The sequence below is a fragment of the Meleagris gallopavo genome, chromosome 3 (genome assembly GCF_905368555.1).
Source record: "Meleagris gallopavo chromosome 3, MGAL_WU_HG_1.1, whole genome shotgun sequence".
Classification (NCBI taxonomy): domain Eukaryota; kingdom Metazoa; phylum Chordata; class Aves; order Galliformes; family Phasianidae; genus Meleagris; species Meleagris gallopavo.
Window position 1 is genome coordinate 81,271,235 of NC_139406.1, and position 23,517 is coordinate 81,294,751.

The window sequence follows — 23,517 nt, forward strand, 5'->3', positions numbered from 1 at the left end:
GTGTTCCAGCAAGTCTAATCCACAAAACAGGGAATTAAAAATAAGTATCTGTAGAAGTAACCATTATCAAAAGCCCACTAAAAGCTAAATAAAAGCCATACCATAAACTCTAAAGAGTATGGGCTGTTCAGCTGAACTGCTCTTCTCTGTTTTACACAGGGTACCCCAAAAATTCTTGCCCTGAGCAACTGAAACTGAATTTTATGAAGTGGGTCCCCAGCACATTCAAGATCAAAACAGTCTGTCAGCACTGATTTTAACTCATTTGTGCTCTCAAAACATACACAATACACTGCTTTAAGGAATCTATCATGATTCTATCATGATTCTGTTAATTTTTATAGGTATTTCCCTCTTTTCATCCTTGCTATTCAACCCAACACATAACAGTTGTGAAATACTTCAGAGTAAACTTCGACTGATGCAAGAGACAGTCTTTATTTTACATTAATCTTTTGTTCTTTTCTAGTGCAGAAACTCAATTCTAGGTGTGTTAATATGATCATCTGTGCAAAGTTGGAGACTGGAGATGAAGCTAAGGAAAAGATACAAGGGATGAAGCGTGAACCAAGGCTTATACTAACACTCTGCTTTCAGCTTAAGCCAGCAGTGACACTCAAAGGAGCTTCTCTCCCCTTCTCACGTCTCTGTCCTGAGCCACCACAGGCATTTGCATAAATGCATGATGAACTGGACTAAGGAAATATCTATTCATACAGTATTTTTAACCAGATCATCTCCTGATCCAGCTCATCGCGCAGTAACAACTACACTGAAGGAAAGGCAAAAAAGAAGCATTGAGAGGATTTTTTTTTTCCCCCCCCATTGACTCCTAAAGAACCGCAACTTACAATCTGGCAACAAAATGTCCCGTTATTTAATTCTGATGTGTCTGTGTGATAACTGAAGTCTTATTACACGTTCTACAAATAAGCAGGGTAGCTGTAAGGATATGACTCCGTTATCATTTTCTCCCCCTACTGGAAATACCTGGCATGGTACTATGATAATTTGCACACCCTATACTTCTGAACAAAAGTGATGGTAGACATGAACTATGGGATTGATAATTATAAACACAGCAATAGTAAAAAATCCCATTCAAAAGGCTGGAAAGAGTGGTTTCAAATGTGCTAGTCACATGTTCATGCTCTTTTCAGGATCTACTCCTAAGCAGTTTCTATCAAACAGCAATTTGAAACTGTTAAAAAAATTACTTATTTCCACTTGCATTGGATTTTTGTCTCCTAATCAACTTTGCTCTACAAAAAGACTCAGTCTTACAGCAGTGGCAACTATTCTGAAAAAATGGACAAGTTGAACAGCTTGTTAGATCCATTTTCCAGCTACATCATGAGTGTTACGACTGAAGCCTCAGAAGCCTGTAAGATATCAAACTGAATATATGCAACTTTTCAGAAGTTGTTACAAATCCTTCAGAGCACAGTTCTAAATAGGCAGATTCAAGTGTTAAATGAAGAACTGTTATAGAAAGTTCCAACTTTCTATCTCTTGAAGTTGTTTAAAAAGAGGTGTATCTGTGTATTTTAAGGTGTAATAGAATTACTGATAAGAGCTTTTGCTTGGGAAAACTGTATAACTTGTCTATAAGCAATAGTCTTAGTCTAATTAAAAAAATTTCATAACAGCATCAAACATTTCTGTGAACCACTTCGTGTCTCTTAAACAATACAGGAAAAATACAGCTTTATAAAGAATACAAATGAAAGGTGAAAAAACAAAGAAGTTTGCATATTACATGCCAAACAGTTAATTCAAAAGAGGTATGGAATGTGCAAGCTTTTTAAGTGGAAGGAATGAAGAACAACAAGGTGCAAAGACAGCTTGAGCACATTACAAAATGTCATCAGAAACCAATGCATTGACTTAAAGCCAGCTGAACAAGACGTATGCAGACGGTTTGTGCTTACGGTGTTCTGAAATACTACTGGCTGTCCGTGGTTGTTAGCAGCATTCACAGGTTCCTGATTATTTGCCACTGATTCAGGGATAATCGTTGGATTAAGCACGGCCTTCTTTTCTTTCAGATTAAGAACAAGTCCGAGCTCTGGCAGTGGTAAACACGAAGGTCTGCTGAGGCCAAAAAGTGTGAAATAAAGATCTACAGCACCACACCGTAATCTCCAGTCATGGGAAGTTCCTAAAATCCAGAGGAGATCATTGTTAATATAAGGTACACTCTTCTCCCACACCACAAGGAAGACAGTTTAAAGCAACTTGTATCCAACAAAGTATGTACATCTTCTGGGCCTAAGACACAACTCCCTCATTACTCCTGCCTCTTTTTGTTTATTCAAATTCATCTGCTAGATGCTATTTTAAATAAAGCACTAAGTTACAAGCTGAATGTGTTTAGTACGGTAAGATTCAATATTTAGCTGGAAAACTAAGTGTTTTCAGTAATATTTTCAAAAATATTTTCAATAAAATAAAATAATGCTTTTATTTTTAAAGTTTCTTTTTAGATTTTATGATTGGACAATTAAGTAGAACTTTTTTTTTTTTAAACCAAACCATAGTCTCACACACCACTAGATATGGTCACAATTGCCTATGCATTCCATGAAATTTAATAGCAGCTTTAAATATGACAGTGATTTGTAACCTCTGAAAACCACACTGATAGAGAGCACAAACCAGCAACACGTGAACTACTTTTTTAATGTCTAATGACTACAGTGACTATTATGTCATTTACTTCACTGGATATTCAATACTTAATTTTGTATTCCAACTGGAGATACATTGCTTCATTGATTTATTTTTCACAACAAGCTCCGTACTCCTTTATATCTTCATACACAAATAGTAAAAGCACGTTTGGCACCCACCAGAACAGAAAGTCACATCTGGTACAATGCTGCAAACACAGTGACTCTGGTGCTAACTCAGCCCAGCTCTCTACTGACTGCAAGTTTATTGGACATACTGTTCCACAGCAGGAATAGAACTATATCTGGTAAACAAGACACAGATGTGCCAACTGCCGTGTTAATATGGCTGTTCAAGACATCAAAAAATAAAATTGTAAGATCTATCATTGTATATACTGAGTTTCATGGGACTAAACAGTGTTTTGAGTAAGCTTAGTTGTACACACATGACCTACGTACAAAAAATTCTCCTAAGTTTCATGAACAGTTGGGTAAGGAGAAAGTGACAAGAATATTAACTTGGACATCTCTAATATTAAAATAATCTCCAGAGAATGACATGTTCACAAACATTACCGTTAAAACTATTCTAATAGTCTTAATATTAAATAATGTGCTCGACATATCAAACTAAATCTTCTTAAAATGTGATGGATTCCCACTCAGTATCTCTCTCCTTTTCCATCAGAAATGTTAAGATCAAACAAAATTGGCTGCTGAATTTCTCAGCAATCACTGGAAATTGCATCCTCCATTAAATTGATAATGTTTCACACAGAAGAAAAAAACTACATATATCAGAATCAGTTTTCCAGTACTTGCTTACTTGAAATGAAAACAACTCACGTTTGTAGAATCATGCAGTTTTAAACCTGGCTAATAGTTTGTCTCACATTGACATTACCTTTCTGGACACCCTGGAATGCCAACCTTATGCCTTACAAAAAATAAACTGAAACATTATGTCATCACGATACATAGAAATTTAAGTAGTTTAAGTCTCAGGAATCATAATAAGAATGTATACCCTGCTTGTTACTTGTGAAAAGAAGTAATGGTTGTAAGAAACACTGCACACTCTCTTCTCTCAAGAAAAAGGAAAAACAAACTCTCTGATGGGAACATCAAAATTGTTTATTTTCTGTGCCTGACACTTGGCAAATCCTACAAAACTGAACTACTGGTAGTCTCCTGGCTTCAGCCCCTGGAGCGTTGCTGTGAACTTTTAAACACTCAAAATAATGATACACAGAGAACAGACAGCCTTCAATGACCTAAAAAACCTATATAAATGTTTATATGTAATCTGTAGAAATGTAACAGATGTTAACGGGCAGTTTGTCAGGTCTGGAAAAAACTGCTTCAGTAATGAAAAACAGGTCAACAGTAAAGACGTAAAACCTTATCTCATTAGCACCTTTCCTAATCACAGAAGGCAAATTAAGCTTGAGGTTATAATACGCTTCTAAAAATCTCTAATAAATTATCCATGCAAATGATACCCTCTCATATTCTCTGAGAATTTGGTAAAACAGGGAAAAGAGACTGCCTAATCTACAGCTAACTGTGAAGAAAAAGGAAAAACGTGCAGCTTCACTTGGGAAACATTTTACATGAACATCTGGGTCAAGGAATAATTCTATGCATCAAAGCACACTACAGGATTAAAGAAAATAATGAAAAACATGTCCACTGGTACCCTGCATCACTAAGGAAGTTCAGGAGGTATGAATAAGAACTGCAGAAATTGAATTTTCCAGTTCTACCAATCTTACAACATTGAAAAAGTGAAAACCAACCTGAATTCATCAGTTTCCAAAGCTGATCTACCAAAGCTTCATTACATAAAGGTGACTCCATGTTCTTGGTAAAAGGTGGATTCTTGGTCAGCATATCCAGGATCTTATGCCTAAAATAAAAATGATTTTTATTAAATCCAAATCAACACATTAAGAATACTAAGTCTGTTCTGTTTTCAACATTTTACAAACCAGACTTCTCAAACAAACAATATGCTCAGATAGATTTATTGGTCAATAATCTCAAAACAAAAAGCAAGTCACAACAACACATTATTACCAGACATCATTTCTTAACAGTTAGGTACAAAACTGTAGGCTGTATTATACCATTCAGTTTAACTACAATCTTTTTTGCATGCTCAAAACCTGGAATTAGGCTGACAGATAAACTGCTTTCATACTGATATCAAAGGATTCTTAAATATTTAAAATTTTTATGACGGTGATGCAAATAACAGAAACAAAATCACTGACTTGCAAACCCTTCTGGAAAGGAAAACTGTCACTCTTCAGTTGCATAGGTGTATAAAAATTCCATCCTTACTGTATTTATTTACAATATTTATACACTTGAACTGGAAGCAGATAAGAGTTTTCCACTTTAAACCTAGCCTCAGAAATATTTTATCAATGGTAATAATTGTGAGTTCCAATTTTAACTATATTCTCTGTATAGGAAGCTTTCCCCATGCTGTGTTATATATTTAGGACAAGAAAACTCTATCAGTTCCAATTTTTTTCTTCTTTCTTTCATAAGAGGCTTACACATAGCACTCTTCAAAATTTAAACCAAATCCTCTTTAATGAGACTCAAAATGAAATTTCTTTCCTGGACTGAAGCTGTGCCTCCACTAGTGACTCGAACCGTACCTACTTTTATTAACAAGAATGATAGAAAAAAATAATGATAATCTTACAACTATGACATTTTTTTAAGAGAGCAGCTAAACTGAGAGAAAAAGTAATACTTTTAATCTCTGAAATTCATTGATGTAGTGATAACCATAGAAAGTAAGTGCTGTGGAAGAAGAATCATTATGAACTGAGATGTTAAAAGTTTCATAATGAATGTGCTGTAATATATAATCACACAATGCTGAAAATGAAGTTGAAACAGGAAATTCTAGAAGTTACTCTGTATTTTCATATGTTATCCTTTCACCCCATCTACAGTCTAATAATTGCTTTGCACTCATGGCTGGCAAAGCATTGTATGCATTATGTCTCAACCACTGTATAAATATCACAATATCTTCTTGCCATATGCAACATGAGACTTGTCTATGTCATTTATGATTAGGAAATGATTTCCAACTTCAGATATTCACAAGAGGAACAGAACATGAAAGATAAAAATAATCTAAGGGAGAATAAGAACCATGTACATTATCTTCTGAGGTGTCAACTGCTGAAGCATCAAAATGCACCTCCATTTATGTAAAACAACAAGGAGATAAACTGTTTTTTGTAAAGTATCAAGCAGCTAAGCACTGGATCTATTCTAACAAGTCCTGACCAAGAATTTATGTAGTAGTTCCAGCCTTAGTAAAAACACCAACTCACTGACCTTATGTAGGGTACAGGATCATTCTGAACCATTGTGAGCAGCCACTGTAGTTCTTCATAGCTCCTATCAACTGCAAATAATAAAATAAAATAAAATAGCTAAAAATAGACAGAAAAAACAGAAGTTTGTACAAGATGGTCATGGCTTCCTCTAATAGCTAGCGAGAGGTTTGAATTCTTGCAGCCGAAATTTCATTAATTGTAACGCAAATTCAAAGTAAAACTATAGAATCATAGAATCACAAGGTTGGAAATGACCTATAAGATCATCTAGTCCAACCGTCTTCTCATAACTATTGCTACCACAAGCTACTAAACCATATCTCACAGCACCTCATCCAGACAAAGGTTTACACGGTTTAACTTCATAGCAAAATAGAAATATGCACATAACTCCTTCATGCCCAAGTTGCTCAGTAACTACCTACTCTGATTCTTCACACATGACTTTGTCATGAGCGCTGGTTACAAAGATCACTGAGAAAATAACCTTCTTTACTTTAGGAAGCACACAGTACCAACACATCCAAATATCCTTTCAACAACCTACACTATGTTTTCCACACAGAACAGAGAATAGACAATTCTTATACAAAACAATCAGTGACTATTATCTATAAACCAGGTAGAAAGAGGAAGACAACGGGGCTTACTTAAAACTCTAAGCATACCCTGAAACCCTCGTTAGTTTTTTTTTAAAATTAGCATACTCTGAAATTAAAATATATTTTGAGTCTTATCAGCATATGTCTCTTAGAAAATGCTGCCTGACACAAAGTCATCTTATTTAAACTGTTTAAATCTTTGCTGAAGAGTCTGTAGCAGGCAGCTTGAAAGTTATCTCTGCTCTTTCTACAATCTAGCAACAACAGAACTGATTACACTGATGAGGGGCAGGACCAGGCTGTTATCCTCTGCCTCTAAATGGGATTTACTAACTCATGTTCTGCACCATTCAGATGGCAGTTACACAGTTTGGGTTGATTCTGAATGATGCATCTGAACAGACCAGGACCACAGTGGCAGATTTGCCTTAAAAATCTGGGAAACTTTTAAAAGCTATGCACAGGACGTGCTTTGAAGGGATTAGAGGCTGCCTGCACTCAACTCCACGCACAGTGCTTTTCCTGGCAGCTACCCTGCTTGAAATAGAGGCAGATAGAACATTGCACACAGAAGTTGTTTTGCATGGAAGAAAAATAATATTGTATAACAATGCGGCAAGAAAAACAGAACACGTGTGAACACATTAAATCATAATCGTAAGAAAGCTGAAATCATTTTAACTGCAAAAAAAAAATAATGGATTTTTAAAAGGTTCATAAGAGAATGAGCCACTTGGAGATCAATCCTTTAGGCTGATAGTAGTGGACAACAGAATCAAGAAGCACAATAGCTTTTGTGGTTAGAGAAGTCTTTTTTGGTTTCCTAAACCTACTTGTGCTTGAAATACAGTATGCCTTCTTTAGCATTTGCCTTACAAAGCAGGCCTGCTAGACTTCCAAAGCTTTGCTACTAACGCTTTTAATCTACTCCTCAAATTTGTATAGCAACGTGACATTTTGAGGATCAGTGATAAATTTAACCCGATCTTCAGGACAATAAATCTTATTAGCCTCACGTCAGTTTCTCAGTTGCAGCAGAGCACCTATGAGACTTGAAATTTTCATTCATGCAATTGGGTAGTCACGGATATTTATGAGAACAGTTTGTTGTTACCTCTTAGAATATGCAACTTCTTGGAAGTATATATGTAACAGCTAATAGTCACTTTCAAAAGCTACCTTTAAAAATGTTAATAAAATCTGTTCAAGTTTCTGTACAAGGCCCAAGCCCTTGTATGCTGCCTCAAGCATTTTAGAGTTACCATGTCTCAGAAAAAGCTTACTATTAACAGCAAAGAAAACAACTTCTTCTGTTCCATGGAGAAATTATTTCTTTTAAAGTAACTTTAAAAAAAAAAAAAAGCAGTGCTATTTCTGCCCTGAGAGTTAATAGAAAAACATGGGAGTTCCACACTGCCCCAGAAAATACAGACTTTCCTTTTTATGGAAATAACAAAATCGGTCAGCTCCCTTTATACAAACTGTTAAAAAGGCAGCTTTGGCACAAGCAACAGGCATTTGATAGCTGCTGTTTCACATCCAGCATGAACTGGAAACCAGGTAACCAGGAATGACGAGAATCAGACATCTTGGCACAAGATGGCCCATCCTTTCTTCCAAAGCCAGAGACTTTGGGACTTGCTAGACAAACCCTTCTAATTTCTACATGGGTAGCTGGATTTTGTTAGCACACTTAGCTTTCAGATTTACTTTTACACCAAAAGCTACCTAGTCTAACAGGAGAAGCAAGGGCTAAGTTTGGTTTTATTGAGGTTGTATTAGAGAAACAACACCGACAGTCAGTTAAAATAGTAGGCTGTGTTGGAAATTGCATTGACTTTGTGGCAGATATCTATTTATCTCTGCTACTTCTTCATCAGAGAAGTTGTTGTTAGTAAGGTAGTACAGTACTGGAATTCTATAATCCATTATTTCCAAACCTCACAGCAAGTTCAGTCTAAACTTCCATTTAGCTCAATTTCTTCAAGTAATCTTCTTACGATTTTTTACCATTCAAGTTCTCCTGTCTTGTATCTGTGGAGTATTTTGGGCAACTTACTGTACCTTACTTACACTTCATCCCATTTTGATCAGCTCTTTTAAAGACATAATGTATTACTTCACAATACTTAGGATTTATCAATGGCCCTGGTCAACCAGAGAGGTCCCAGAGTGCTCGAAGCTTGCCAACGTGAATCTACAAGAAGAGTTGTAAGGAGGATCTGGGGAACTACAGGCCTGCGAGCCTGACCTTGGTGCCAGGGAAGGTTATGGAACAGATCATCTTGAGTGAAATCACATGGCATTTATGGGCAACCAGGTGATAAGGCCCAGTCAGCATGGATTCGTGAAAGGCAGGTCCTGCCTGATCAACCTCATCTCTTTTTTTGATATGTGACCCACCTGGTGGATGAGGGAAAGGCTGTTGGCGTAATCTACCTTGAATGCTGTAAAGCTTTGACACTGTCTCCCACAGTATGCTCCTGGAGAAGCTGGCAGCTCATGCTGCATACCCATACACACCTTGCTGGGTAAAGAACTGGCTGGAGGGCCAGGCCCAAAAAGTGGTGGTGAATGGAGTCAAATCCAGTTGGTGAGTAGTCACAAGTGGTGTTCCCTAGGGGCTGGTATTGAGGCCTGTCCCATTTAGTATCTTTACTGATGACTTGGATAAAGGCATTAAGTTTGCAGATGACACCAAGCTGGGATGAAATGCTCATCTGCCTGAGAGTAGGAAGGCACTACAGAAGGATCTGGACAGGCTGGATAGCTGGGTTGAAGCCAATGGAATGAAATTCAACAAGACCAACTGCTGGGTCCTTCACTTTGGCATCAACAAACCCAGGCAATGGGTTTGTTACTCTTGAATACTCTTGGGGCAGAGTAGCTGTAAGACCGTGCTGAGAAAACAGATCTAGGGGTGTTGACAGACACTCAGCTGAACACGAGCCACAGTGTTCCCAGAAGGCCAAGAAGGCCAATGGTATCTTGGCTTGTATAAGAAACAGCATTGCCAGCAGGAGCAGGAAGGTGACCATCTTTCTCTACTCAGCTCTGGTGAGGCAGCACCTTGAATACTGTGTTCAGTTTTGGGCCCCTCACTACAAGAAAGACCTCTCTTTACCCAGAGAAGAGCAATGAAGCTAGTAAAGAGTCTGGAGCACAATTCTTATGAGAAGTGGCTGAGGGAAATGGGATTGTTAAAGTCTGGAGGAGACTCAGGGGCAACCTTATTGCCCTCTATAATTACCTGAAAGGCAGCTGTGGTGAGGCAAGGGTCAGACTCTTCTCCCACATAATTAGCATTAGAACAAGAGGGAATGGCCTCAAGTTAGGCCAGGTGAAATTCAGTTTGAATCTTAGGAAAAATTTCCTCTTGCAAAGAGTAGTCAGGTGCTGTAACGAGTTGTCCAGGGAAGTGGTTGAGTCACTGTCCCTGGAGATGTTCAAGAAACATTTAGATGTGGTCCTAAGGGACATGCTTTAGTGGGGCAATACTGGTGGTAGGTGGATAATTGGACTGGATATTCTTGGAGGTCTTTTCCAACGTTGGTGATTCTAATACACCCACTTCCCCCTAATACCCAACCGAAATCTTCCTTAAAGCCATTTTCCTTTGTCCTGCCACTCACAGGGGTATCGAATGGCACATGCACAGTGTGTTACAGATCCAGAATGACTGGTGAATTACAATCTAGTACTTAATTTTATACATGAAAATCATTAGTTTCCAATTCCCTCTAGGAAACCTCTCAGGATTGAAATTCAACTTTAAAATGACATTCAAGAAAGCTATTTAGTTGTGTTTTTTTTTTTTTCCCCCGAAGATCTCCAGCAGTCAACTTATATTTATCATGTTATGAAACAGAAACATCTCACATTGGCTGTGTATAACAAATGGCAAGGTGGAATGAACTAACACTCATTAGAATAATTTAAATTTCCAAAATGTATAGTTACAAAATGCACACGTGAAAAAAAAATAGAAAACTGTAAGAATCACAGAATTGTAGGGGTTGGAAGGGACCTCTAGAGATCATCAAGACCAACCCCCCTGCCAAAGCAGGTTCCCTACACCAGGTCGCACAGGTAGGCGACCAGGCAAGACTTGAATATCTCCAGAGAAGGAGACTCCACAACCTCCCTGGGCAGCCTGTTCCAGTGCTCCGTCACCCTCACCGTAAAGAAGTTCTTACGCACATTCGTGCAAATCTTCCTATGCTGCAGCTTATGTCTGTTTCCCCTCGTCCTGTCTCCACGTACCACTGAAAAGAGACTGGCCTCACCACTATGGCCGCCACACCTCAGATATTTATAAACCTGGATCAGGTCCCACCTCAGTCGTCTTTTCTCAAGGCTAAACAGACCCAGTTCACTCAGCCTTTCTTCATAGGGGAGATGCTCCAGGCCCTTCCCCATCTTTGTGGCCCTCCGCTGGACTCTTTCCAAGAGATCCCTGTCTTTTTCGTACTGGGAGCCCAGAACTGGACACAGTACTCCAGATGAGGCCTTACCAGGGCAGAGTAGAGGGGGAGGATCACTTCCCTCGACCTGTTGGACATGCTCTTCTTAATGCACCCCAGAATGCCACTGGCCTTTTTGGCCACGAGGGCACACTGCTGGCTCATGGCCTCCACCAGGACGCCCAGGTCCCTCTCTGCAGAGCTCCTCTCCAGCAGCTCATCCCCCAGCCTGTATTGGTGCATGCAATTATTTCTCCCTTAGGTGTAAGACCCTACACTTGCTTTTGTTGAACCTCATCCGGTTTCTTACTGCCCAGCTCTCCAGCCTGTCCAGGTCTCGCTGAATGGCAGCACAGCCTTCAGGCGTGTCAGCCAATCCTCCCAACTTCGTATCATCAGCAAACTTGCTGAGGGTGGCCACTATCCCCTCATCAAGGTCATTGATGAAGATGTTGAACAAGACCGGACCCAGCACAGATCCCTGGGGGACACCACTGGTTACAGGTCTCCAGCCAGACTCTGCACCACCAACGACGACCCTCTGCGCTCTGCCAGTCAGCCAGTTCTCAACCCACCTCACTGTCCACTCGTCTATCCCACACTTCCTCAGCTTTGTTATAAGGATATCATGGGAGACAGTACCAAATGCCTTTTTAAAATCAAGGTACACTACATCTACCGCTCTTCCCCCATCCACCCAGCATGTGACAGCATCATAGAAGGCCACCAGGTTGGTCGAGCACAACCTCCCCTTGGTGAACCCATGCTGACTACTCCTGATAACCTCCTTTTCTCCCAGTTGTCTGGAGATGGTATCCAGCACAAGCTGTTCCATCACCTTTCCAGGGACGGAGGTGAGGCTGACAGGCCTATAATTACCCAGATCTTCCTTCTTGCCCTTTTTGAAGACTGGAGTGAAGAAGATAAAGCAAAGCCAAGAACTCTGACTACTAATTATCGCTGAACTCAACTGAATCAAAACCACTACAAATGGTGTTAAAAGAAATCAGCATCACCCCTTACCACTACTCATCAGTCTACTTGGTGTTTCAAAACTTCAGATGTCTGATTCAATCTGTGAAACACTGAGAAATAATGCTCACATCTTCATAACATTTGTATTACCAGCCTTTCTTATCAAACATGAACATAAGCTCTTCTGCTGGAGGATACTTCAACCTAGTATTAACGAGGTAATTGTTACACCTTTTACTATATCCTTTATATACTATATATCTTTTACTCTATCACAAGTGTTACAAATTGTCAAAATACATGAAAGAGTACCTTTCGTGTAATCAACCACAGCCTCCAATGCTGCTATTCGGACATCTACAAAGTGCCCATATTCTGCGTATGACTTGAAGAGAGCAGGATCACTTGGGACATGACCGTTCTTTTGAAGCACTCTAATAGCTTTTAAACAGCTAGAAGCAGAAGAAAGAAAATTTACATTAGCCTTCCAAAATGCCATCCACAAAGTATATAGTTACTTCCTTCAGAATCAAAGAGTCTTTCTGCAGTATTAATCAACAAGTATTTCTACATTATTAACACAACTCTGAGTAACTCTGAGTTAGGCAGAAACACTGAGGAAAATTGTGTTAAACTCAGACTGATTTAAATACAATTGTACTTGCACAGAAAAAATAGCTTAGATTACTGTTGTATGCTCTATAGATATTGCTACAATTATGCTTTTTGGAAAACTTTCATAAATTTCTCATTAAAGAAGCAAAAGCATGATCAATTTGTGTCAGCTCTTAACAGTCTATATCAACAGAAATTAATCTTGAACAACAGAGCAGTCAAGACGAACTTAATCTACCAACTTTTGGAAACAGCAAAGAGTTTGCCATTTAAGACTGAAGTACATAAGCTAAAATCTCAGTAACTACAGAAGAGTACACAAAACCAAAAAAGTAGTGACTGCTCTCTTGTATGTGTACAACAAAATGAGTTCTGATGAACAAAAACCTGGACATGAACCAGCAGTGGGCTCTTGCAGCTTTGAAAGCCAGTGGTACCCTGGGCTCAATCAAAAGATGGGCAGCTAGTAGGGAGAGGGAGGTGATTGTCCCCCTGTATTCTTCCCTTGTCAGGCCCCATTTGGAGTACCTTGCCCAGGCCTGGAGCCTGCAGCACAGGAAGGAAGTAAAGCTGTTGGTCCAGAGGAGAGCCACAAAGATACTCAGAGAGCTGAAGGACCTTTCCCATGATGAAAGACTGAGGGAGCTGGGATTGTTTAGCTTGGGGAAGTGAAGGGGCTGGGGTGACCTTACTGCAGTCTTCCAATATTTGAAGGGAGCTTACAAGCAGGAGGGGGACTGACTTTTTATGCAAGTAGATGGTGTGAGAACAACGGGAAATGGATTTAAACTGAAAAAGGGGAGATTCAGGTTAGATGTTACAAACAAATTCTTCACTCAGAAGGTAGTGAGGCACTGGCACAAGCTGCCCAGAGAACCTGTACATGTCTCATCCCTGGGGCAGGTTTGATGTGTTCCTAAGGCAGTCTGATCTAGTGGTTAACAACCACACCCACTGCAGGGGGGAGGGAGTTGGAACTAGGTGATCTTGAGGTCCCTTCCAGCCCCAAGCCATTCTATGTTTCAGTGATTATTAAACCACACCTGACTGTAATCGTGTGTCTATAGCTAGGAAGAAGCTTCTCCATATTTAGGAAACGGGTAATTTCTTCAAGAATAAGTCGAACGTCAGGATTTAAGTTATCCAGTGTTCGTACTTCATTGTTCACGCTGACTGCAGGGGTCACAGAGTTGGCTAGGGCATCAATCAGCTCAGCACGATAGTAGTTGTCTGAAAACTACATAAAGACAGCATTTAGATACAAGATATAACAAAATGTATTCTTAAGAAGTTGAGTAATGTTGAAGCACTGTTACAAGAACAAGATCTTAAAACAGATCTGTGAGACAAACTGTGAGAAAGCAAAACAGTTAAACAAATTTGTCCTGAAAAATGGATTTGAGTTCGAGCAAGCAGATAAACTATCTTATATTATATTAATCTTAACTCTGGAATACAACCATATTAATAGTAATACACTGTTTTACAAAAATGGAAAGTCAAGTATCGAAAATTTTCCAGATTTAGAAATAAAAGTAATTCTTTCTAAACATAAGCACCCATAACTACTTGCCTCTCTTCCTACTCAGTACAAGGGTTATCAAGGTTAATGGTTGCCCAACATCTCTGAAAATCAGAGGATTTATACAAATAGCCACTTCAAGAGCTCCTAAAGCGAACTAATCGATGCCTCTGCTTAGTAAGGAAAATCTGGCTTCTGCTTTTGCTCCTTTTCTCAGGCTCACAGTTCCAAGCTCTTCCCTCGTGCTAGCTGTGGTATTTATTGGACAAACCAATTTACTAAACAGCAAGAGTACAGAAATAAAATTATAAAAAGAAATAAGAATTATAAAAGCAGAATGAAGTACTGAGTTTGCATATCAGCTAATTTAACCTAAGCAAGCCAAAGAGTGACAGATACAGCAGAAGGTTTCTAATGTATGCTTGTAAGGGACATAAGGAAAAGTGAAGTGGGATATTTCCTTTGGTGGTAGAGAGATATTGGTACAATTCAGCACATCCTGCCTAAACTCTACCTATCTACCTTCTATCATCCTCTCACTTCAGTACTCCTGGCTTCTACACACCATAAAGTTAAGTTTTAAGACGCTTCAGGCTTGTTCCACTAAACATCAGGTACTTAATTCCAAAGATTACTTTGGAATCATCCTTGCAGATGTGTACTACTTAAACTAGGGACGTGGAACCTCTTATCATGTTAGGATCTTAAAGGATCATCCTTTAGATGTGTTCTATATGCTAAGGAACTTAAGATGATACTTTCAACTCAGGGGCTTCAGTTTAGTGATGAAACAACACTAAAATGAGCTTCACCTTTTACTTAACTAGATGTAGGTCATTCTGTTCTGTACACACCATTAACAAAAAATTATTTCCTTGCTCTTTTAGACATTCTTCTCAAAAGTGCTTTACTTCCAATGCTACGTCCACGCAGAAAATGTTAACCCTCGTACACATTTTCAAAAAAGTATGTGTCCAAATGAAGACAGGCAGATCCGTAAGAAGGCAACAAGCACAGAGCTTTCTCCAAGAGAAACAACCAAGAAATGTCACCTCAAATGTCAGTTACAGAATATTCTTTAACGTACTGTTTAGTTTAGCATATCACCTTTTATCAACTCTCCTAGCTGGGTATTTACATTAGTGGCATAATACATCACATACAGTGTATTAACTTAAAGATTCTCCAACAAAAAAAGCGAGAGAGTAAAATAAACACATTCCTTACCTTATTCTTCCTGTTATCATTATACTTGATCAAATCCAAAATAAACATTAAAACCTCCTTAGGACAGAGGTTGTGAACATCCCTCAGAAGGGCCATGGCGACCGGCATAGTCTGCGTAATAAAATTAATACTAAGATCATTCTTACAGCAGTGAAATGACAGTTACACCCTGAAAAGAACTATACCCTGAAAACAAGCAATTAGATTTGTAGAAACAAATCTCTGACAAAAATTTCTTTTTGAAAGACTTACCATATGCTACATAACTTTCAGCTCAAAAAGCAATGCAATTATTGCTCAATAATCAGTCACAGAGCAGATAGAAAAAGTTACACATGCAAGAAATGACTGAATTCCAGGCACTATATAAAAGGTAAGAAATGGAAAATAATGAAGCAAAGAAAATGGTGAATTTCATTCTGAGACTGACATCCAAATTGAGTGTTTGCGTGTGAACTTGGTGTCTATGCCTGATATGTACCATCAAGGGGTATACACCCAATACGGTCAGTGGTGCCTGAAGAATTATTAGACAAATAGGTATTAATCTCACTAGATATTTCTTTTAGAATCCACTCAGATAGTTTAAGGAATCTTATCGTGGAACTATAAATTTAGAACATGAGATTAAAAATGTAAGGGACAAAAGCATTAAGACTTAGTGGGAGAAAATGAACAATGAGAAAAAGAGCAGAAGACGACAAATGACTATTCAAAAAAGAGAAGGGTGGGGAGAAGGATGAAGCAGTTTTGGACAGAGAAATAAAATTTAAGTTTTCTCTGATCAGTAATATGATACATCTGAACTAAGAATTCAATCATCCAGTAATTACAAAGTTAGCCTTGAGAGAAAAAACACTGTCATTTGTTTTAGTTAACTGCTAACTATACATCTCAGGGAAAAGAAAGTGCATAATATGAAAAGAATCTGCAGCAGCATGATGCTGACAATGAGTGGAAAGGAGGCAGAAAGAAGATTTAAATACTGCCTTGAACTAAAAAGGCCACCAGTTTAAGTTAAATTTTATAAGATTTTATTTACATAATGAAATCAGGGCCAAAGATGGCTGACAAATTCATCTATGAGAGCAGATCACAGAATGGCTTGGTTTGGAAGGGACACAAAAGGATTACTAATTTCCAACCTCCCTGCCACAGGCAGGGCCACCAACCTCCAGATCTGGCACTAGACCAGGCTGCCCAGGGCCCCATCCAATCTGGTCTTGAACACTTTCAGGGATGGAGCATCCACAGCCTCTCTTGGCAGTCTATTCCAGCACTCTCACCACTCTCTCTGTAAAGAGCTTCCCCCTGACATCCAATCTAAATCCTCCCTCCTTGAGTTTAGAGCCATTTCCCCTCTTCTATCACTGTCTACCCTTGCAAAAAGTTGATTCCCCTCCTGTTTATAATCCCTTTTAAATACTGGAAGGCTGCAACGAGGTCTCCTCTCAGGCTTCTCTCCTCCAGGATGAACAAGCCCATCTCTCTCAGCCTATCTTCACAGGATAGGTGTTCCAGCCCTCTGATCATCCTGATGATTAGATTTGTTACTGTGCAGTACATTCTATATAAGATCTAACTCAAATATTTACAACTAATTAGTATGTGTACTACAATCTTCTGAGGAAATTGCTAATTTAACTGCTGCTGTTCAGAGAAAAATGCTAAGAACTTCTGTTAACTATTGCTTAATGAAGATGAAAGAAAAGGATATAAAATAGAAAAGAACCAGTTATTTTCAACTTTTAATGACAGCAAAGTGAGACTATGCTATTCATGTTCCAGCAGTCATCCTCCATAGGAACATTTTCTTTTTGACATTTAATTTAAAGAGTTCAGTGGAAAAACAAATTTTACCTTTTGCAGAAAGTAGCTTTGAAAGTTCATAAAGTTGTTGGTCTTCACAATGTTTGGACAAGTCTTACAGCAAAACATTCGGGTAAAGAGTGACTTCATGGCTGGTGGTCCTGTCCATGTACTTACCATGGAATTTGCAATCTATATAATTAGGGGAAAGGGAAATCACATTACCATCATTGCTGTAAGTTTAAATTGGCTGTAAAGAAATAGAAATTTCCCCAAATAAGAAATAATAATTGCCAGGAATGTACTGCCCTTCAAATACAAACATATTTTCAACAATATATTATATTACATTAGCTAAGTTTACACTGCCATCCCCAATACATCTTCTCTACATTAAATGTACATTTTTAGGTAGTTGTTTCACTTGGAAGATGTCTGCATCTAAACACCTTTCCATGACAAACTTCTGTTTTTAATTATTTCATCTTTTCTATTTAGATGAATATTCTGCGTTTATTAAGCCAAATTTTCTGACTCCACAGAAGCCAGTGATGGAAGAGGTTTTTACAGTACCAACATCCCAAATATACCCTGCCAGTAACCTCAGCCTAGACTTTAACTAGGCCTTAGCCACTCTAAGACTAAAAGACCACCCCTAAAGCAAAATGAAAGTTAGCTACTACAGAATCATAGAATCACAAGGACCTACAAGATCTAGTCCAACTGTCCTCCTATCACCATTACTACCCACTAAGCTACTAAACCATATCTTAGCACCTCATCCAGACACCTTTGGAACACTGTGAATGCCATTCAGCTTTAATTTTACTTTGCAATCAAGCAATGTATTGAGACAAATCTATTGCTATCATCTGTTCTGAGGTAAGGAAGTTCTACAAGGACAAACTGTCATTATGCCTTCCCAACACCCTGGGGTTTGTGTATTTGTGAAATGAAAGCGTGCAGAGAAGAGTATCTGAGCATGTGAGTGTGTTTACAAATGGGACCAACACATCAAACAGTTTAGGACTTTACATTGTTTCAGATTCTCCAAAAACTAAGGGAAACATGTTTTCATAGAGGAAAAATGATTTTGTCTATTTACTTCCAATTTAGGTGATCTCATTCCACAGGGCATTACACATGCAGTAAGAAAAGCAAGTGGTTACTTGAAGATGGGTAGCAACAAGTATTACCATCTCTCCTATGTAAGATGGAGGCATTACTATTAAAGACATTCTCCTTTTAAGTCCTTTCCTTTCCTTTAAAGGAAAGCTAAAGGGAAATAACAGTGCAGTCCTTTTGCAAAAACAGAAGTTCTCTAGCTACAGATACACATGTAGCTTTTCTTATAATGTGCACAACAAATCTTCCCACAGAGGAAGCTTAATCACAAAGCTACTGAGAAACCACGATGATGAACTTAAAACTGCAAACAAAAATGCAAACAAAAAATATTACAAGAGACTACTGCATTTATAAGACATTCCCAATTCATTACAATTGGGGTACAAGTGGTGTATTTTTTTTTTTTTTCCAATTCTTAAAGTTTCATGTTGCAAAATACACAAATAAAGAATGGTATTTTCAAATTAAATCAACAGTAGTAAAATCACCATTTTAACTCTATTTCTGCATCTTTCACACAAAATCTGGCTATTTTTTTGACCTAAAAAGTAACTATCATGAATGGCTCTGGAAACCCTCATTGTGGGGAGTCTGTTTTGCTGCTGGTTGTTGTTAAACCTCACAGCACATCCCAGCATTGCAGCAGACCACAACCTACAGGTGGATAATCAGCCTGCTTACAACTTGATATTAGTAACATAACATCATTACTTTCACCTTTCTCTGTAGGATCATTTGCCATGAACTACTCAGCAGTGTGTGAATGTTTGCATGCTCACATACACATGTATTTAATCCATCAATGAGGATTTAATTATATTATCTGGATACTTGACTGAAGTGCTGTTTTACAATGAAGCATGCAGTACATTTAGAAAGCGCAGTAAATTTGGTTTTATAACTGCATTATCATCTGTCATTTTCCTGTATCTATGTAAGTTCACCTAGAACGTTTCAGAACAGTAACCATAATCCAGCCAAAAGCTGCAAATTAAGAAAAAGAACCTTCTCACTGATGAAACATGGAAAATTTGACTGGATTAGTCAGTCAAAAATTTTGAATTTTTCTATACTTGAAAATTGATCGGAGTCAATAGGAAGCAATTCTTTCTAGTAGCCTAATGGTGGAGCTACTAACAGAATGCATTACATTTTCCTTCTAGGTAGCTTGGACAAGCGTATCTACAATCCTACCTATCCTTCCATGCCTCTTCACCTTAATTTACTATCACAGCCATACTTCTCACTAATTGTAATCATTTCTTTCTGTGAGTCAATCACCTTTACCTTCAGACCCCAGCTGTTTTATTTACTTTTTTCTTCTAGGACTACAATTTCATACAAACTTCATAGAAATACAACTGAGAAAAACTGGTTATGATTATCTGCAGGCAAATGCATAAGATTTCAATGTAAAGACAGAAAAAAAACATTGAATTTCAACACTTTGACAACTGCTCTTTTAATATTCACTCGTGAAAGGCATCTATACTTCTAAATATTCCAAATGAATTCATTATGAAATACACATATTTTAAGTCAGGTAGCAGCAGCGCTGATTCTAGCACAAAAACTGGTAGTATTACATCAATGTTTCATAATATTAAAATATATGATCAAGCATCTGTTGGATTCTGACTTTCAAAATATGGTCAAAGTATGTATTTCTGTACAAGTATACAGCAGAAAGAACATTATATAGCAATAATCCAGCATCTAGAAACTATCAGGTTAGTGTGCCTTTGTGCCAGTAAAAGTATGTCAGTAAGGCCAGTAATGTGCCTTTTCAAAATTTCTTATTTATTCTTTTCTATTTCCACCCAGATGTTTTATAAGGATCTCTACTTTAAATTCTTAATGTTAATTTCGTATCTAAACAAAAAATACCTTCCTTTTTCAGGGATGGCCACTATCTGGCTGTTGAATATTTAATTGCAGACTAACACTGTGTTTATCTTGCATCCTGTTCAACTTAACACAATACAGAGCAGGAATCTGAATTCACGTAAGACAGACAGATGAATTTCAGAACTTCAGATTTCTCAATAGAGAGGCCAAGGAACTACCCAGTAAAACAAAAAAAAAATAAATGTATTTTGGCTCTGAAAAATATTAAATAGAAGTCTTTTATTTCTGCCACTTAATGAAATCTGGAAAAATCTCTTGTGGTTTTCATGTCTGACATCTCAATTTTAACAATTATGAAAGCCTTCTGCAGTCTCCATTTACAGACTAAAATAATACTGCTTTCCTTTCAAATCAGTCAAGTTAAAAATACCTGGCAAACATTTTTAAGAGGCTACATAATCAAGCCAATTTAAGTACTGTGATGAATTCTGACCCATTTTCAAATCCTTTAGTGTCTAGCAGATTTCTTTCCTATTCCCATCCACACAACCTCACCTTTGCAAGGCAGAAGCAGGCTAGCATTCTCACTCGGTAGAAACACTGTTCCTGTTCTAGTATATCAGTCAGTGCAAGTCGTGATGCTGGTGTAGGGAACTTTTCCAATGCCAGAATGGCTTCTTCTTGTGCAACCACATCTCTCTCATATCGAAGCTGATACTGCCACATGAAATCAGATTGTTCAAATTCTACCTTCCTCAGTACCGACATATCAGGGTCTATTCTTATCCAGAGCAAAGGGGAATCAGCACTAAGACAGACATGAAAAACGTTAATAGCCTACAACATTTCAAGGCTGTAGAATGTCAAAAGATGTTTTGATCTTTGAATTATTTTCAAATTATTAAGTATATTTGAAATGTCCAAGAACTGTAAAAGAATTGAGGTTAGAAGGAACTTTTGAAAGTCACTTCATCCGGTCTACTGCTCCTAAGATGGCAATTCTACAGACTCCCAGGGCAACTCTCAAAATCCCAAACATGTCAGTGTATGCCGCATTTCACTATTTTTAACCAACAGACATTTATTTGTGAAAAACTACTATGTAATCTCAATACATGTCAACCTCTGTCCTCAGACACCAAAGCTGTCATAGCTGAGCAGCACTTTCCTGAGAACGTTATCAGATAAAGTGTAAGTGCCTTGCATAACATCATATGCCCTTTCAAAGGCAGTTCTAAGAAGTTAATTAGGATCTAAGTACAATATACTAGATAACCTGAACACAAAATCAAGTTACCAATACTTAATGCTAAAGGCTGTTAAATACAATTTTAAAATCTATTCAAATGTCTGTTGTTAACATAGAAGTTACAACAGCAATTTGCGCAACGAAATGATTCCCTATAAAATTATTCATATTTTACATGAGGTTTATCTTACAAGGAATAATTCAAAGAGTAAACTGCTCTTCTTCAATGAGACACCATTAGTTTCCATGAAGAGTCTACTTTGATCAGCCACTAAACAAACTATCAACACCTTCAGTGCCTCTGAAAGCAACACTGCTCCAAATCTAGAAGGGTAAAACAAGTATTTACACTGAGCAAGAATTTGCTTCCATAGAGCTAAATGTTTTCAACTGACCTCGCCCAGAAGATTCTTCTCAGTACGAAGCATTTCACTATTCATTTGTAATCTAAAATGATTTTATTTTTTTTTAATTAGCCAAAGAATTCAGGAACTCGTCTATCTTAGTGCTACTTAAATATTCTTTATCCAGGTCCAACAAGTGATCTGATTTATTACTTGCAGTCATATAAGAAGCACAACTTTACTATCTAATTCTTCAAAAAACACACAACAGGAACAAGGCTCTGTCTCACAGTGAGAAACATCAGCAAACAAACTTACTCCATAGCAGAAAGGTCCATGTCCACCTCCTCTCCATTCATCAGTGGAATCTTTTTCTTCTTATTTCTATTAAAAAAAAAAAAAAAAGGAAAAATAACCAACAAAAAAGGACATTCAAAAATTAACATACTAGATAAGATATGCTTAAAAATGCTGAAGTATTGTGTGTAATTTACCACACCAAAAAATAATGCTCTCCCCAACACACATAAAAACCAGCTGAGCTGTGCATTAGTTTTGTTCAGAAAATAGTCACCAATACTTTCTAGTTGCTTTGAACTCAGCTCCCACTATTAAGAAGTACACATCAAATAAACAAAGTACAGTCCAAAGTAGTTATTAAAATGTATCAAGAAACCGAGAATCCATATAGAAAGTACACTATTTTCCTTGCTTATTAGGCTTAATGAATAGCCTTGGGACTCAACTGAAAACTACGCATGTTCTTCATGAATGAAGATCCTCTCAGGCGAGGCATCCCATTAAAAAACATTTTGAACAGTTTCATGAACTATTAGAGCCTTGAACTTCTTCTCCCACACAAACAAGTTCTTTATAGAACTCAATGCCCTAGACATTTTTACTTATCTACACTAGCAAGTAATTTTTAATCCTTACCTTCTGCTTTTAGAATGGCAAGGTATGTCGTGTTTAAGACTGTTTTCTTCAATCTGTAATGTATGGTTAAACGATCCATCAAGTTCTTGAACTGTCACTTTAAGAGGGCCCTTAAAGTTGAAAAGATTAGTAACATTAGAAATAACACCTTTTACTGTTCCCATCATACTTAAGTGTATAGGTACAATATGGAAAATTGACCTTACCACGTATTTCTGAGTCCCGGGAGATGTGTAGTCTTGTTTTATTTCCAATTCCAAAACATTTCGTTTTCTATTAAATGCAAAGCTACCATAAAATTTGACCACTCCGCTCTGATCTCTGAAAAGCAGCATAGGAAATCTACAGCATAATGCAATAGCTATAAATACAATTCTCAAACTTTTCACTCATTTTTTACACTTGTTTTATGCTTACTCCTAGAATTTCCAAGCCCAAGAAAATCAGGAAATGAAAACACATTTCTTTCATAAGGATTTTTTGACTTTTTTCCCTTTAAAAAGATTTTTAATGTACATTCCTGTATAACATAAAAAAAAAAGAAGTGAAAATTATTAAAAAAAAAACAAACAAAACAAAAATAACGGAAAAAGAATAAAAATACATCAGACCCCCCCCACACTCCCACATCCTTTATATGCTCTCAGATAAATAAACCGAGGAGATCTTCAGAAACTTTAAGAAATGTTTTAATATAATTTTGAGGAGTGACTGAAGGATTTGGGGCTGTTCAGATTGGGGAAAAGGAGGCTG

The 23,517-nt window shown here is 37.7% G+C and overlaps 1 protein-coding gene across 4 annotated transcripts in view; it reads right to left on the reverse strand.

Annotated features, from left to right (window-relative positions):
- Positions 1-23,517, reverse strand: part of TAF2 (TATA-box binding protein associated factor 2) — a 59,238-nt gene that overhangs the window by 12,706 nt on the left and 23,015 nt on the right. For all 4 annotated transcript variants that reach the window (XM_085221616.1, XM_010709267.3, XM_010709268.3 and 1 more), the window contains exons 13-23: positions 22,971-23,085; positions 22,765-22,874; positions 22,147-22,212; positions 20,791-21,043; positions 17,311-17,451; positions 15,451-15,561; positions 13,745-13,938; positions 12,399-12,538; positions 6,045-6,114; positions 4,475-4,584; positions 1,932-2,161 (exon numbers count right to left, since the gene is read on the reverse strand). In XM_085221616.1, coding sequence (XP_085077742.1) covers positions 1,932-2,161; positions 4,475-4,584; positions 6,045-6,114; positions 12,399-12,538; positions 13,745-13,938; positions 15,451-15,561; positions 17,311-17,451; positions 20,791-21,043; positions 22,147-22,212; positions 22,765-22,874; positions 22,971-23,085 — 1,540 coding nt within the window. The remainder of the gene's footprint in view (positions 1-1,931; positions 2,162-4,474; positions 4,585-6,044; positions 6,115-12,398; positions 12,539-13,744; positions 13,939-15,450; positions 15,562-17,310; positions 17,452-20,790; positions 21,044-22,146; positions 22,213-22,764; positions 22,875-22,970; positions 23,086-23,517) is intronic.